Source organism: Camellia sinensis, chromosome 11 (genome assembly GCF_055761805.1).
Source record: "Camellia sinensis isolate YWXY chromosome 11, ASM5576180v1, whole genome shotgun sequence".
In the NCBI taxonomy this organism is placed as follows: domain Eukaryota; kingdom Viridiplantae; phylum Streptophyta; class Magnoliopsida; order Ericales; family Theaceae; genus Camellia; species Camellia sinensis.
This window is the reverse complement of record NC_138971.1, coordinates 127192958-127209187: the sequence shown is the minus strand read 5'-3', so window position 1 is coordinate 127209187 and position 16230 is coordinate 127192958. Positions and strand designations below refer to the sequence as shown.

The 16230-nt window shown below is 37.2% G+C and overlaps 1 protein-coding gene across 5 annotated transcripts in view; it reads left to right on the top strand.

The window, feature by feature from the left end:
• LOC114280789 (zinc finger FYVE domain protein) overlaps window positions 1-16230 on the top strand; it is a 79588-nt gene that overhangs the window by 16421 nt on the left and 46937 nt on the right. For 4 of the 5 annotated variants that reach the window (XR_014344504.1, XM_082894742.1, XM_082894744.1 and 1 more), the window contains 8 exons: window positions 8-175; window positions 7803-8018; window positions 9507-9601; window positions 9969-10143; window positions 10551-10975; window positions 12570-12693; window positions 14313-14408; window positions 14514-14585. Coding sequence is in view for 4 of the 5 variants with exons in the window: in XM_082894742.1 (XP_082750868.1) it covers window positions 8-175; window positions 7803-8018; window positions 9507-9601; window positions 9969-10143; window positions 10551-10975; window positions 12570-12693; window positions 14313-14408; window positions 14514-14585 (1371 nt within the window). In the remaining variant the exon portion in view is untranslated. The remainder of the gene's footprint in view (window positions 1-7; window positions 176-7802; window positions 8019-9506; window positions 9602-9968; window positions 10144-10550; window positions 10976-12569; window positions 12694-14312; window positions 14409-14513; window positions 14586-16230) is intronic. The other variant, XM_082894743.1, reaches the window with a different exon arrangement.

Genomic DNA, 16230 nt, shown 5'->3' with positions numbered 1-16230 from the left:
GATATAGGTCCTTTCATTATTTCCACGACTTCAACCTCTGGTAGCAGCCATGGGTTGGGATCTATTATCTGGAAAAACAACAGCAAGGAGGAAACTTTTGCAACTTTTGTGGACAAGTAAGTCACAAGTTTTACAGCTGGAAGAGTCTTCTCTATATGGTAATCAATCGGATGAGGTAATTATTTTTATTTCCAAAACATGACAAGAGATGTTATTTTCTGGTGTTTATGCACAATTAGCGGCAATGGTTGGGGAGACTGTCCTCTGGAAGAGGGTTTCTTTTGTTTGTTCCCTCCATCCCGAAATCTTGATTTCTTCATTTTTAATTGTCTCTCATTGTTTCTTCTGTTGGTAGATTAGTTACTTCAGAAATTTATATGTTGAGCTTGCGTCTGTCCTTGTGTGTTAAGATCATGCCTTGTTTGGATTGTTTTGGCTTAAATTTATTTACTAAGCTTTAGTTTGAATAATGGTCTGGTTAACCAGGTAGGAAGTAATCATTTATATTTGTTATTGCTTATGTGAAATATTAGGCTTTGTTTGGGATGTTTGGTTTTGGCTAAAATAGGCAATAAAGACAAAAAAATTTAAAATAGCCAAAAAGATAAAATATCACATTATTCTGCACATCAATCATTTACTTTTCTCTCACAATTATATATTCAACTACAAAAAAATCCCACAAATCACCCCAAACACTAGGGGTGTGCATCAAACCGTCCAACCTGATCAAGCCCTGACTGATCTGAACCAAACCGGTCAGCTCCAACAGCTGACTCGGTTTGTCAGTGGTTGTGAAATTGAAATTTTTTTTCCGCTGCGTTCGGTAACTGGTGCGTGGAGTACAGAGCTGCTCAAACCAATCTGACCGATAGTCTATATATTAAACAAACAAAACATGTGGTTTCTTTATATTTACTAATATGGATTGCACTTATCTTCTTATTAATTTATTACCGTTTAACAGCTGGCTCTATATTCAGATAATCATATCATCAATATTTTACTCTCTGTAATTACACAACATGGACTCTCTGTCTTCTGCTAAGTTTTTTTTTCCTTTTTCCAAGAAACACTCCATCAGTCCTGTTGATCTCTCTCCTTAAGAAACCCTCTCACACCATCTTCAATATTCCTCCAGAAATTTCTCTCTATTCTGTCTCTCTCTCTCTCTCTCCCCCTCCCCAAGAACCCCCAATCCTTTCAATATTCCTTCCCAAATTCCTTCCTCTCTTAACGATGGCAACGGCGCTGGTGCTAATTGACGGGAAGGATGGTGCTGGTGCATATCAACCAGAACAGGAACTAAAATACTGGTGTAGATCGACGGAAACAGTGGTGACGGTGTTCAAAGATAGTGAGTCTTTTCCCCTTTCCCTCAAATCAGTGTGCTTGTTTCAATCTATTTTTCTTGAATCTCTCATATCTTGTCTCCCCTACTCCATTCATACATGTTTGAATACAAGATTAGAGGGGGTGGATTGTAGATTGAGTTGTATATGTAGCACCGACCGAACCAACCGCTGAACTGAACGATTTATTTTGGTCGATTTTGAATACCATTGCGGTCGGCAATGGTTGTCATTTTTTGAAACCAATGTACTCGGTTCGGTTGATGGTTTGAGGGTAAATCCGACCCGACCCATGCACACCCCTACCAAACGCACCTTTTTTCATCTCATAAATAGCCCAAAAACCACTAAAATAGCCAAGTTTCCAAATGAGCACTTAATTAGAATATAGTTAGGCATCGGACTGCTTTTTATTTTTATTTTTGTTTTTTGATAAGCAAAAATCACTAAAGGTGCCAAAACAGGGGCCTGCCACATGTACATGCACCTCATACATAATAAATAACAAAGGAAGAAAAAAAGAAAAAAAGAGCTAAACAACTTCCTAAATGCAATTCCTCCAAGAATTGAACAAAAGGAGGACACGAAGGAAAAGACCCTAAAGACTTTGAGCAGGCTTTGTTGGGGAAGCAGCTATGGAGATAAGCGAATGAACTCGACAACCTTTGGAGAAGGGTACTGAAAGTAAAGTTTGGATCTGATACGACGGGTTGGATTTTTAGAGAGTTTAGGGGCTCTTTTGGAGTTGATTTTTGGAATGCTGTTAGTAAAGGTTGGGGTGATTTTATCCATCATATATGATTTTCTATTGGGAATGGGTGAAGGGTTAGATTTTGGACTGATGTGTTGTGTGGGGATGTTCCTTTTGCAGTGGAGATTCCAAATTCTGCGTTGTACAACTGCTGGAAATTGTGTTCATGCATATAATATGATAGTGGTGTTGGTGGTAGATAGTGGCATGTATAGAATATGATAGTGGTGTTGGTGGTAGATAGTGGTGTGTATAGAATATGATAGTGGTGTTGGTTGTAGATAGTGGCATGTATAGAATATGATAGTGGTGTTGGTGGTAGATAGTGGCATGTATATAATATGATAGTGGTAGATAGTGGTAATATATAATATGTAAGTGGTATATAATGGGTTATGATGATGTTTGTAATATCTCCTATATAAGGAGTGTCATTTGGTCTTGTAAGATAAGAAGTTTTGAATATAACAGAAATATATTCCTTCTTCCTCATATTTTTCGGAGTTCTTCTTCTTCATATTTTCTAAGTTGGTATCAGAGCAACAAAAAACACAGCAGCCCTAAAACCGTCATAGCCATGTCGGAAGTCACGTCCGGAACCACTTCAACTTCTTTCCTTGCCCACGGATATACATCCGGACAGATTGTGACCAGCGGAGAAAATTATCACCATTTAGGCGGATGGTGGTGATTTGGACAGAGTGAGAGTTGGACGTTGTCACCGGAATGGCAGCGGCAGGGGTTGTTTTCTGATTTACCCGCCAAAGTTTTTGGATGTACTGCCTATGTTCATGTTCCCAGTCAATTTCGTTCAAAACTTGACCCCCGTGCTATAAAATGTGTTTTTTTGGGTTATTCCTCAAACAAAAAGGGGTATAAGTGCTTCGATCCTCAAAACAAGAAATTTCATGTAAGTATGGATGTGTCATTTGTGGAAACAAAATCCTATTTCCCCAACACTTCTCTTCAGGGGGAGACAAGTGGAGTAGAAGACCGTTTTTGGGATATTTCTATCCCGCTCCCCAATGTCATTTATCCTACACAAAAACCACATCTGTCTGATAATGATCACTTAGGAGAACCAAGTTCTATGGTGCCTAGTCAAGAAGATTCTTGTTTAGGGAGAGAAGTACTACAAAATGATATAAATCCTGAGCTTCAGGTTTATACTAGGAAGCGATTTCATCTGAGGAATAATGACCCGAATGTCCATCCTAATGACCCGAATGTCCACCCGAGTTCTGGCATCGAAATTTTAGGTAATCCTATTCCTTCTATTTCCGACCTTGATGTACCTATAGCAATTAGGAAAGGTGTCCGAAATTGCATTAAACATCCTATTGCAAATTACCTCTCCTATCAAAGACTGTCTAAAAACCATAGAGCTTTCACATCTAGGATTTCACACTTGTTTGTTCCAAGGAATATACAGGAAGCATTGGATGATCCGAATTGGAAATTAGCAGTCATGGAGGAGATGAATGCTTTAAGGAGAAGTGGTACTTGGGAGATAGTTGATCTACCCAAAGACAAGAAAACAGTTGGGTGTAAATGGGTGTTTACGATAAAATGTAACGCAGATGGAAGCGTTGAGAGATACAAGGCGAGACTGGTAGCTAAAGGCTTCACTCAAACTTATGGGATCGACTATCAGGAGACGTTTGCTCCTGTTGCTAAAATAAATTCCATCAGAGTACTGTTATCTCTTGCAGTAAATTCAGATTGGCCTCTACATCAACTTGACATTAAAAATGCATTTCTCAATGGTGATCTTGAAGAGGAGGTGTTCATGAGCCTACCGCCGGGATTTGAGCAGAGACTTGGAAGTGACAGAGTATGCAGATTGAACAAGTCATTATACGGACTCAAACAATCACCAAGAGCGTGGTTTGAACGCTTTGGGAAGGCAGTTATCAGTTGTGGCTTCTCGCAGAGTCAAGCAGATCACACAATATTTTATAAACATTCAAAAAACAGTAAAATTGCAATTTTGATTGTTTATGTTGATGACATCATTTTAACTGGTAATGATGAAGCAGAGTTAGCAGCTCTCAAAGAGAAACTCGCAAAAGAATTTCACATTAAGGATCTGGGAGCCCTCAAGTATTTCCTCGGAATGGAATTTGCAAGATCCAAGGAAGGTATATTCGTTAATCAGAGAAAATATGTTCTTGATCTCCTTGGAGAAACAGGTATGCTTGGTTGTAAGATGGCGGAGACTCCGATCGAGCCTAACTTGAAGTTACAAGCTGCTAAGGCTGAAGAAGTCAAAGAGAGAGAACAATATCAGCGACTTGTAGGGAAATTGATTTACTTGTCTCATACGCGGCCTGATATTGCCTTTGCAGTCAGCATGGTAAGTCAGTTCATGCACTCACCAGGGGCAGAGCACTTTGAGGCCGTTTATAAGATCTTAAGATATTTGAAAGGAACTCCAGGGAGAGGCTTACTATTCAAGAAACATGGACATCTTCAAGTTGAAGTATACACAGATGCAGACTGGGCAGGAAGTGTTACAGACAGGAGATCAACATCCGGATACTGCTCCTTTGTAGGTGGGAACCTAGTTACATGGCGGAGTAAAAAACAGAATGTGGTAGCTAGAAGTAGTGCAGAAGCAGAGTTCAGAGCTGTTGCCCATGGAATCTGTGAAGTAATGTGGATTAAAAGAATTCTTGAAGAATTAAAGCTTTCTCACCCGACACCTATGAAGGTCTATTGTGACAACAAAGCAGCTATATCTATAGCTCATAATCCAGTTCTACATGATCGCACAAAACATATAGAAGTGGATAAACATTTCATCAAGGAGAAAATCAATGCTGGCATAATCTGTATGACCTACCTTCCAACAGGTGAACAATTAGCTGATGTGCTAACGAAGGGACTACACAAGAAGCAATTTGATAAGCTGACTAGCAAGCTGGCTATGGAAGATATCTTCAAACCAGCTTGAGGGGGAGTGCTGGAAATTGTGTTCATGCATATAATATGATAGTGGTGTTGGTGGTAGATAGTGGCATGTATAGAATATGATAGTGGTGTTGGTGGTAGATAGTGGTGTGTATAGAATATGATAGTGGTGTTGGTTGTAGATAGTGGCATGTATAGAATATGATAGTGGTGTTGGTGGTAGATAGTGGCATGTATATAATATGATAGTGGTAGATAGTGGTAATATATAATATGTAAGTGGTATATAATGGGTTATGATGATGTTTGTAATATCTCCTATATAAGGAGTGTCATTTGGTCTTGTAAGATAAGAAGTTTTGAATATAACAGAAATATATTCCTTCTTCCTCATATTTTTCGGAGTTCTTCTTCTTCATATTTTCTAAGTACAACATTGTTGTAAACACGAATTCTTTTGTAGTGGATTATTTGAGTATCTCTGAGATGGTGTGGTTTGGGAGGCTTGAATTTACTGGGGCAAGCCTGGATTGAGAATTGGACAAAGTAGAGACCTACTCTGAGTCTCTTTATCGAGTTAGGGTTTTTTTGGGGGAGGGATGACGAGATAAAGTGGGAAGATAAAGGTAGAAGGTTTTCTGTGAAATCCCTAGCACTCTTTTAGTAATGTAGCAGGGAATTCATTTCCTTGGAGGAGCATTCGGAAGTCTCGAGTGCCATCCGAGGTGGCTTTTGTAGGTTGGACGACAACACTTTTGATCCTCACTATTGAATTTTGATTACTTGGAAGGAGGGTCTGGTTTCTCCCTAATTGGTGTTGCTTGTGTAGGAAGGTTGAAGAATTAGTGAATCATTTGCTTTTGCATTGTGATGTTTCCAGGGATGTGCGGAGCTTGTGCTCTATTTTTAGCGTGCTTTGGGTGATGCCAGATTCGTGGTTGAATTTTATGAAAGTTGGATCCATGGTTGCCATTGCAAGAGACTGCGTTAGGTACTTACATGTGGAGGCAGCCCTATATGCTTGATGTGGCGTGTTTGAGTGAGAGAAATCGGAGGATTTTTGAGGATGTAGAAATGGCGATTCATAAATTTATGTTTACTTTGTTCTTTTTCCTTTTTGAGTCTTGGAGAAATTTTGTGATTCTTAATTTTCTTTGGTAGATTTGTCAGGTGAGCTTAGTTTTGTTGAGGAGCTTTAGAGCCTTGGTCTGTTGTTCACTGAGTGGTAAATACGAATGAAATCGTTCACGCTAAAAGGCTTGGCAAAAACCTTAAACTAGTCATTTGTATGTTGTTTGTTAGCAGTTGCGAGGCTGATTATCATGGGTTCTTTGCCAGTTAGCGTATTCTCTTGGCAGAGAATATATATATACTAGAAGTGGTGGCACATCCGATGCATGTGCATATGTATGATTGAATTCAAAATTTGAAAATTGAAACATTTTATGAATCTGAAAAGACAGTTGAGAGATTTGAAAAAAAAATGAAAAAATCTGAATGTAGGGTATCAGTGCCCATGTAACTGCTATTGGGGTATTTTGGGAAAATCCAAAACTGAGACATCCACACCAACTCCAGCCTTCTCTTTGTAATAGTATAGATAGATAGATACATATATTTCCAGTTATTCATTGGGCAGCTCCCTCAAATATTCTTTCCTTGGTGGTGATTTGTTTGGGGGGATCTGGACAGGTGGGAGTAGTAAAGTTTTGTTGCCGTTTGCTGTGTTGCCTGTTGTTTGGGCTGTTACGCCTAATGAACGATATTATTTTTGCAAAGAAGTATTCTTCCTGTGCCATGCTATTGGATATGGTTGTTTGTCTTGGTTATCTGTTGGTACTGATTAGAATTTGATGGCGTTAATGTTATGTTTGTTTTCTCCAAGCAAGCTGTTAGCAGTTTTCCATCACACGGATGATTCTTGCTCCTCTTGAATGTTTCAGGGAGCCTAATGGTTTGTGATTTTTCAATTGTCTTGTTTAGCATTCTTCTTCTGTGGTCAGTAGTCTGGTTATATACCATTTTATGCATAAGATAAAAGATTTGTAAAGTTACATTGCATAAAGGAATCCCCTTGGAAGATGACGCTGATGAAGCTCAATAAGAAGCAAAATAGAAAATTTGAATCTTTTAATTTGTAAACACTCTTGAATTCCTTTCTAACCATATCACCCACATGACCGCACAAACCACACATCTCCAAAGGACCCATGCCTTAGTATTATAATACCAAAATTCCCTAAATCAATGCAAAACACATTGACACAAGAATGAGGAATCACCCAATCCACCTTCGCCATAAAAGTTACCTTCTATCACAAGGCCAGAGCCACTGGACAATGCGAAAATGAATGATCGATATTTTTCACCACAAGGCCTAAGCCAGTGGACAACAAATTTGTAATCTTCTTTTTATCTTGTGCTTGGTGGATTTCTTGTCTGCCTTGCTCTCTCTTGTACTTTTATTTTATATTTGATAAATTTCTCTTTGTTGATCAAAACATAAGCTAAAGTATTTGTGTATTGAGGTTGGAGTGGAATGAATTGGAACCTGAGGTTGTGTAGTGTGGAGGTGGATGGTTTGGCAGAAAAGGGGAGGGAGCTCCTTGCAATTGTTTGAAGTGGACTTTTGTCCTTTCTGAGTTTATTTGAAAATAATTTCTCTTTTCTGTTTTTCATTGTTGCTAAAGAAGATACAATCCTTCTCTTTTCATTGATGGAAGTAATGCTTAATATATCAAAAATAAGAATAAAAATAAAAAAAAGGATTCAATTTTTTTTGGCAGGTGTCCTGCGTTGAACATCTTTGTGATTCATTATGTTATCAGCTTGATCTTGCTTCTTTTGTGGCCTGTGTCAATTCTGGTCAATCTTGGAGTTCAAAATCCTCACTGCTGTTGTCTCGGAAAGAACCAATAGGATATATAAGTGAAGATGCTCTCTTGGATCCTTTTGTAGAAAACTTTGTGCTGGAAAGATTATCTGTTCAGAGTTCCCTTCGGGTAAGATTTGATGAGTGCTTTCAATGTGTGCTTGGTGGGCTTATGAGAGGCTAGGTTTCATGATTTTCAGATGTAAATTGCATTTATGCTTCGTGATAGAAAATTCTGTATGTAGATTTCTAGGCGCCTTGTAGTAAAGTTACTTCTTATATGTTTAGTGAAGTCTTTTCCTTTCATTATATATATATATATATTATAGTTTTTACAGGGAGTTTATCTTTTACCATGATGGTTTTGGTTGTATTTGATATTTGAGTTGTTGTGTTTCATGTGCGATTATAAACATAAATAATATCAAGTTTTGACTTTATAATTAAGACTTGCTAAGTTGCTATAATGGTCTAAAATTGATATCTGTCTAGGCCATATTGCCAGAATAATGGGAGCTAAAATTTGCACTCCACAAAAAGTCTCAGTTCACACCATTTTTTGTTCGGATATCAATTACCAAACAAAAATCCAGTTCGGTAGTTGATATCCGAAGAATTAATTTATGTTTAGTAGTTGGTGTCCGAATAATTGATTTTTGTTCAGTAGTTTGATATCCAAACAATTGATTTTTGTTCAATAGTAATTATCTAATTAGATAAAATGGTGTGAACTGAGAATTTTTTGTGGTGTGCAAATAGAAGCTCCCCCGCATAATCCTTTGCTGTTAACGGCACAAAAAGAAAAAAAAAAGAATTGTACAAAAAGTGAAAACAGTTTGAAAGCATGCCAAGCCGACACCCTAAAGGAGCTTGTGGACACTTACTACTTTTTGGTGTTGCCTATTTTCTAACATTTCTTGGTATAGCATTTGAGCACACTGCTTTTTAAAGGTTGGCATTCTATGCCAGACATGTTGTGACATATTGATACATGAGTTCATGGCAACCGTTTTGGCTTTGAATGCAATGATAGCCCCACTTAATCAAAGGAAGAGAAATGGATTGGAGAGGGAGAAAAGAAATAAAGAAATTAAAAAAAAGAAAAAGAAAGTAAGAACAAAGCTATAGGTTTGTTAAGGTTAATGGTTGTAATTTAATGGCCCAGGTAGAATTGATTTAGATACCTAAATCTGTAATTTTGTGAAATTCTTGTATTTAGCATAACAGGCAGGAAAAGAAATCCAAGAAAATAAATAATTAACCGAGCCCAGTCTCAGTGGTTGTAATTTAATGGCCTAGGTAGAATTGATTTAGATATCTAAATCTGTAATTTTGTGAAATTCTTGTATTTAGCAAACAGGCAGGAAAAGAAATCCAAGAAAATAAATAATTAATCCAGCCCAGTCTCAACACTTCCCTTTGTTTAATCTGTTACAGGATCTCTGGTTTATACTGACTCATGATTTGTGCATTAATTCACTCCTGCTTCATTGATTTAAAGTTCGAAAAATTTCAGTTTCCAATGATGCTTTAGCCAAATTTCTCAGCCTTTGTGTCAGTTTAGCTTTGCCTTGTTACTTTTTGAATATGTTTTTATCTTTATTTTTATTATTTGCAGGTTCTGTTTGATGTTGTTCCGGGCATAAAATTTCAAGATGCAATTGAACTGATTAGCATGCAGCCAATTACTTCAACTGTAGCAGCCTGGAAGAGGTGCGGATGCAAGTTACCTTGTGTCTAATTTGTTCTTGTTCTTATTTTTTGAAGGGTGACAATTAATTTGTGAAAATATTGTGCTGGATTTTGTTGCTTGGGTTGGGGAGATAGTTGTGCTTACTGTTGTCGTGTGGCAAGGGGTTAAAAAAAAGAGCATGAAAAAGAGAAAATTTGTTGGATTGCAATACATTATGTTGACTTCCTTGTCATTCCGTGTGGTCACGATTTGTATCTTTAGATAGATACATCAAATATGAACTTGGTTGGCCTAGGATAGATAACTTCAATTTGAAGTGCAGCTGGTGTATATATAATTTCTTCTTTCTTCACATGCTGATAATTTTCATGAAAATAAATTTGGTAGGATGCAAGACATTGAACTTATGCACATGCGTTATGCTTTTGAATTTGCTGTTCTTGCACTGGGAGCTATGGAAAGGAGTATGACTGATGAAACAGGAAGCCATCATCAAATGGCTTTGTGCTATTTGAAGGATTTGAGGAACCATCTCGAGGCTATCAGTAATCTTCCTCGCAAGGTTATTTTTGATTTTTTTACTGTTTTGCATGTTGATTATGTTTTCTTTTGGTGGTCAATTTGCTGATGCCACCAATTTGCGCAGCACTTTACCTAGGGCAGAAAGTGGAGCTAGCTGGTCTTTGACTTGCTGCTAGTAGAAAGACATGATGTATTGAAGAACTCATCTGAAATGTTCAATAAATCTAATTTATCTTCTAATTTGCAAATTAATTCCTATTACATAAAATGATTCATTGGTTTTTATTCTAGTTTCCCCATCAGAATAAATATTTCTACCAAGGCAGCATTTAACTTAACTGTTGCTTTTTAAATTTTGAGTACTCCTTATTTTCTTTTTTATTTTGCATTCTTTGAACTCTTTATTTTTTATTACTTGTATAATAATACATCTTTTACATTATGCAGATATTAATGGTGAACATAGTTATCTCACTTTTGCATATGGATGATCTTTCCCTCAATTTGACACAATGTTTTTCACCTGGGAGCCGTTCAGAATCGTCTAATGTATGCACTGGGGAACATGCTGATTTTACAACATTTGAAGGGGGAAACAAGATGGTTGTGTCTTTCATAGGGCTGCTACTTGATGTATTGCGACAGAATCTACCATCTGCTGTATTCGAGGAAGAGAATGCTTTGACTGGCAATGTACCTACTGATGGGATGCAAGTGTTAGATTGGAGAATCACGAATGCTAAATGTTTCATTGAAGATTGGGAATGGCGTTTGTCAATTTTGCAACGTCTTCTGCCATTATCTGAACGTCAGTGGAGATGGAAGGAGGCATTGACTGTACTACGTGCAGCCCCATCTAAGCTGCTTAATCTGTGAGTTCAATTAACTAATGGATAGTTCTATTTGGACATCACCATTTATCTCAAAAAAAAAAAAAAAAAACATTTGTGGCCCTCAAACAAATTACCTTTTTGGACAAAATTCTAAAATCTAATCTTTCAGTACATACCTCTACAAACAAAACCACTAGCCACCACTATCAACACCGGCCACGGTCATGTAGCCCCTCCCTCCTCTGCCACCCGCTTCCCTCCTCCAACTGCTGTCACTAGCCACCACCATTGTGACACCATTTCCCAGCCACCATCGGAGCCCCCCCAACCCCACTGGCCCACCACCCTTCGTCCCCAGGACCACCACCATCACAGCGCCCACTCCTTGTGACCCACCACGCCTGCAGCCTCCCACCCCGGCAACCCCCACCTTGCACAGAGAGAGAGATCTAGGGTTTTAAGTTTCTAGATCTAGGGTTTGAAGAAGAAGATGAGGAAGGAAGAGAGGGGGTTGGGAGTGGTGGCTAAGGGGTTAGGGATGGGGTGGGGGAGGTGAGTTGGGGTGGGGAGGGGAATCTTTGAGAAGAAGAATGAAGGTGTGGATGGATTATGGGATACAATATATTGTCTTCCCTTTATGTCTCAAGTGTCCCCTCCTTGTTAAGGGGATTCCTTTATTTATGATCAGTAGAGATTGGAGGGAGAGCAGTGTGTGATATGTAATTTTTGGTTTCTCCTTTTTTATTTGTGGTTTTTTGTCCACCTTTGAACTCATTTTGTTACTTCGTTCTTATATCAATGAATCATCTTGTTGTTGATCCAAAAAAAGAAAAAGAAAAAGGAAAAGAAAAAGAAAAAGAAAAGAACAATGAGAGAGAGAAACTGAATGTCTTTTGACTTCGGTAAATTATAATATCATAATATAGGACACTCTTGTTGAAGTTTTGCATCCTAAGCTGGCCTGATGGATAAGATTTGAAGAAGTCTCTGCTTGTTTCAATAAGAAGTCCTATTGAAATTTGTTTTTGGGAACGCTTGTTTCTCTAGGCTAGTTTGTATTAGTAATTGACCTACTGCTTTAAGATCTACATGGGGTCCAGAATCCTTGTATGGATAGCTTTGTAACTTCCTCATGATTGGCTGTCAACCAATGTCCAATTTACGGCTAACATGTCTTCATACAGTGTGAAACATTAAATGAAGAATGGTAATGCCATCTTCAGTTGGTAGGATGAAGAATGGACATCAATTTCATTCACAATTAGGTGAAGATGTGTGATGCTAACTTTGATAAAAAGTTAGACATCCCTAGAGGAATGATTGTTGCTTGTGCGTCCAAGGGCAAGAATATAGTATAGTTATTAGATGCCGTAATATAGTATTAAATACTATAATTAGTCCAACACATAAATATTGTTTTCGTTGTAGACTTTTATGTCTATAATGTTGGCGAAGTTTCTAAGTATCATCCTTGATAAATATATTTTATCATACCTCAATAATTACTAAAGCAGACACATGCTCTGTTTTGTTTGTCCTCCTTTTTGTCCCCTCATCCGTTTTATCTCTCATTGCCCATAACGTTTGTTCACTCTGCAAATGTAACTAAAGTGGATGTTTTTTTATTGTACAGTTGCATGCAAAGGGCGAAGTATGACATTGGAGAAGAGGCTGTTCATCGATTTCGCTTACCTCCAGAAGATAAAGCAACACTTGAATTAGCTGAATGGGTCGATGGTGCCTTCAGAAGGGCATCTGTATGATCCAAACTAGTGGTCTTATATTAATTGGTTTTTCAAGGAATATCTGTCTTGTTTTATGTTATATAGTTTCTCCTTGGAATGCATGAATCGCAAGCTGCTACTTTATTTGCATTAATATGTTTCTCTCTCTCTCTCTATATATATATACACATATATGTATTGTTGTAGATTTATTATTTATTATATTTTATAGGTTATAGTAAGGTACATTGTGGGTGGTTGATTATGTCATTTGACTTCGCTGGATGAATTATCAATTTATGGGTTATAATAGGATATATTGTGGGCGATTGATCATTTTATTTGATTTCGAACTGTTTGAACTACTTCTGTTAGTTGTGATACATGGGTCTGGGTATGGAACTTAGTACTGTTCACAACTTACAAGTCAGCATGCTTATCCAATGAAGGGGAAGGAGAATATGTTCCTACCCTTCTAATCTGTTTCTTTATTATATTCACTATGAAATCAGCAGTAACCATCTCTGAGGATATTGTACTTGAACAAGTCATTTACCCTAGGTCAGGGTTGGAGAATAGTTTCAACCATGTTTATGTGTCAATTCATATTGATTCTTGCTCCTTGAGTTGCCCAAACTGATTTCATAAAACATGGCACGCAGTTTCTCTTGGTGGGAATGCCTTCGTTATCCCGACAAAAGAGGCCATTAATCAGTTCTGGTTCCACTGGTGCAAGGTCCTATGAAGGTTGTACCAGACATGGACATGATTTTTGTCAGTATAATATGCACACATGGCTGCTCTTAGATTTGATCCCTCATTCACAATGATTTAGGCTCGCAGTTCTTATCTCAAGTTGAATAGACTCACTGACCTTAGTTAATACAATTCATCTCCAAACTAGTTCTTCTATCCATGTCTGCAGCTCTTTCTGCTTACTTCTTGGTACGGCTGTTACTATAACATGATTTAACTGTTGGCAGAGAGAATTAATTACATTGACTATGTGTGGCCAGACTGAGGAAACCAACCCTCTCTAGCCTCCTATGCATTTCTTCTTTACTTTTTACTATGATGACTGTAAATCTTGAAGTGTTGAATCTGCTTGGAAAACCTCTTTCTGTTTAATTTATTGAGGGAAAAAGGAAAAACTAAGAGCCATATGTATCTCATTGTCATTGATTTTTGTTTCAACTACCAATTGTTTGGCCCATTCTAGTATTCTACACCTTCCATCACTCAAATTGAAGGGATCACCATAATGTGCTCTTTAACAATAGCAGAGGTTGGCCTGGACCCAGTCTTGCTCTGCCTACAACGGGCCAGTTTATCTTGTATTTTGGTTTAAATATCTTAGATTCTGTTCAATTGAAAGGAAAGGAAAGGAAAAGAAAAAAGAAAATTAAAATAATTTTTTTTTCCTGAGTGTGTGTTCAGTTGTTGTAGGAAATTGTGGGTCCCACCCACCATAATTGTTTTCTTGTAAACATTTTCTCACAAATCCTTAACAATAATGAGTACATGATTATATTTGTGCTTGTAAACTGAATCTTCTGTGTCTTGACAAAATTTTCCCTGCAGCATTTCCCCCCAATGCATGCGTTTTTTAATCTTATGCATGTTTTGGCTAACTTCTTTTACTTCCATTGCAGGTGGAGGATGCAGTGTCCCGTGCTGCTGGTGGTAGTGGTGCTGTCCAAGAATTAGATTTTTCTTCTTTACGCTCTCAGCTAGGTCCTTTGGCTGCTGTAAGTGATATTGTTATCATTTTTCTTTTCCCTCTGTAAGTGGGGATTTTTTTTTTTTTTGGTAGACATGTTATTGACTGACATGTCCGTATTTTTTTTTTCCAGATTCTTCTGTGTATTGATGTTGCTGCATCTTCTGCGAAGTCTGCAACTATGTCCCAAAAGCTTTTGGATCAGGCAATGTAATCTAACTTTTATTGTGGAGATCGTATATTAGGGATTCAAATATATTCTCTGTATTTATCTCTTATGTGACTTTGACCTGGTCACATAGTTTTGAAATATTGCGGATTCCAGTTCTTTGTTCCTGATGGAATAAATAGCACACTCTGCCTTTGTTTCATGAAAATTCTGTGAGGAGTTGATGTCTTTAGGATTTAGCAAGAAATTTTGTGTATTACTTTCTCATGGTTTGAGAAATAATGGCTGTTTGCATGAATCTAATGGCAGCTTGGGGGCCTCTATGGAGCTAATGCCAGGTTTCAAGCCCCCACTGTGAAGCTTAATTAGAATTCTCTTTTCGTCTATGTGAAACCCTTCCATACTGTCAGAATCTTTTATTTTATTATTTGTCTTGTATAAAATCCTGTCGATGTCATAAACATTTATATGTTTTGGATATTTAAAGTTAATTTCATAGACAGAGTTCATCATTGGTTTTGTTTTGTTTGTGTTTTTTTTCTGCTCGTTTTCTGAAACGCGTTAGTAATTCGTGGTTACTGCTTTTGTTCCTGCTACAAATGAGAATAGTTTTGGTTTTGTTTTTCTTTTTGTGAACAATTAACAGTGTTGCTGGAGTGATTTCGAACTCCAAATTCTGGTTTTATGGAATTTTTGTTTTTATTTAGGATGGATTTGCTATTTTAAGAACATAGAATATTATAAGATGTGTGATGAGGTGAAGAACTTTACCTTCTGTGAGGTGAGGCATAGACTGTGTAATGTTTCAATAATCTTGAACGAAGTGTTAATTTTTTTAGTGGTATTGAAGAAATAAATATTTTAGAAAAATGAAAATTTACTTGTTTGGATTCCTAATGCGAGGAAAGATGGTGTAGACCATGTAATATTTCAATAATCTTGAACGAATTGTTACTTTTAGTGGAATTGAAGGAAAAAACTATTTTAGAAAAATGAAATTTACTTGTTTGGATTGCAAATGAAGGATAAGATCCCACTGTACATGGTTAAATTTTTTTAAGAAAAATAACATTATGTTTTTCTTGGGGCAGTGATATAGCCTAATGAGTTAAATATCTGTTTAAGAAGAATGATGCCTAGTGATCAAAAAATAAAGGTTATTTGGGAATATATTTCTGAAACGGTTAATAATGCAATGGCCAATGGGCATTTAAGGCCAAGTTGTTTCCCTGAATAGCTTGTGTTGTAGTTGTACTCTGCAATATTTGTAGTGCTTCTGATGGAAGGCATGCTGACAATATTAATTATTAGGGGCAAATTGAATCATGTATGGAGCCCACCCAGGACCTTGGTTACTGGGGTTTTGTTTATTTTAAGTCTTTATTTTATGGGGATATGTTCCTGGTGTAGTTATTTTTAGATTTTTTTGTTTTCTTTTGTTGTTGAAGTGATGGTGTTTGTTTGGTGTTCCATAATTTCTAAATTTGTTGGACATGTTTTTGCAAGTGGTTAGTCTTTTTATTTTAATTTTTATCTTTTTGTCTTGTTAAGTTGCCTTGGCTCTCTATGTGGGTTTTGGTCAGTGAGAGATGCTCTCATCAAAGCTTCAAAGTTTCTAATTTCAGAGTCCTAGTCCAAGAAATTGAACTTATAAATGTCTGTAATTGGTTTACCCATTGGA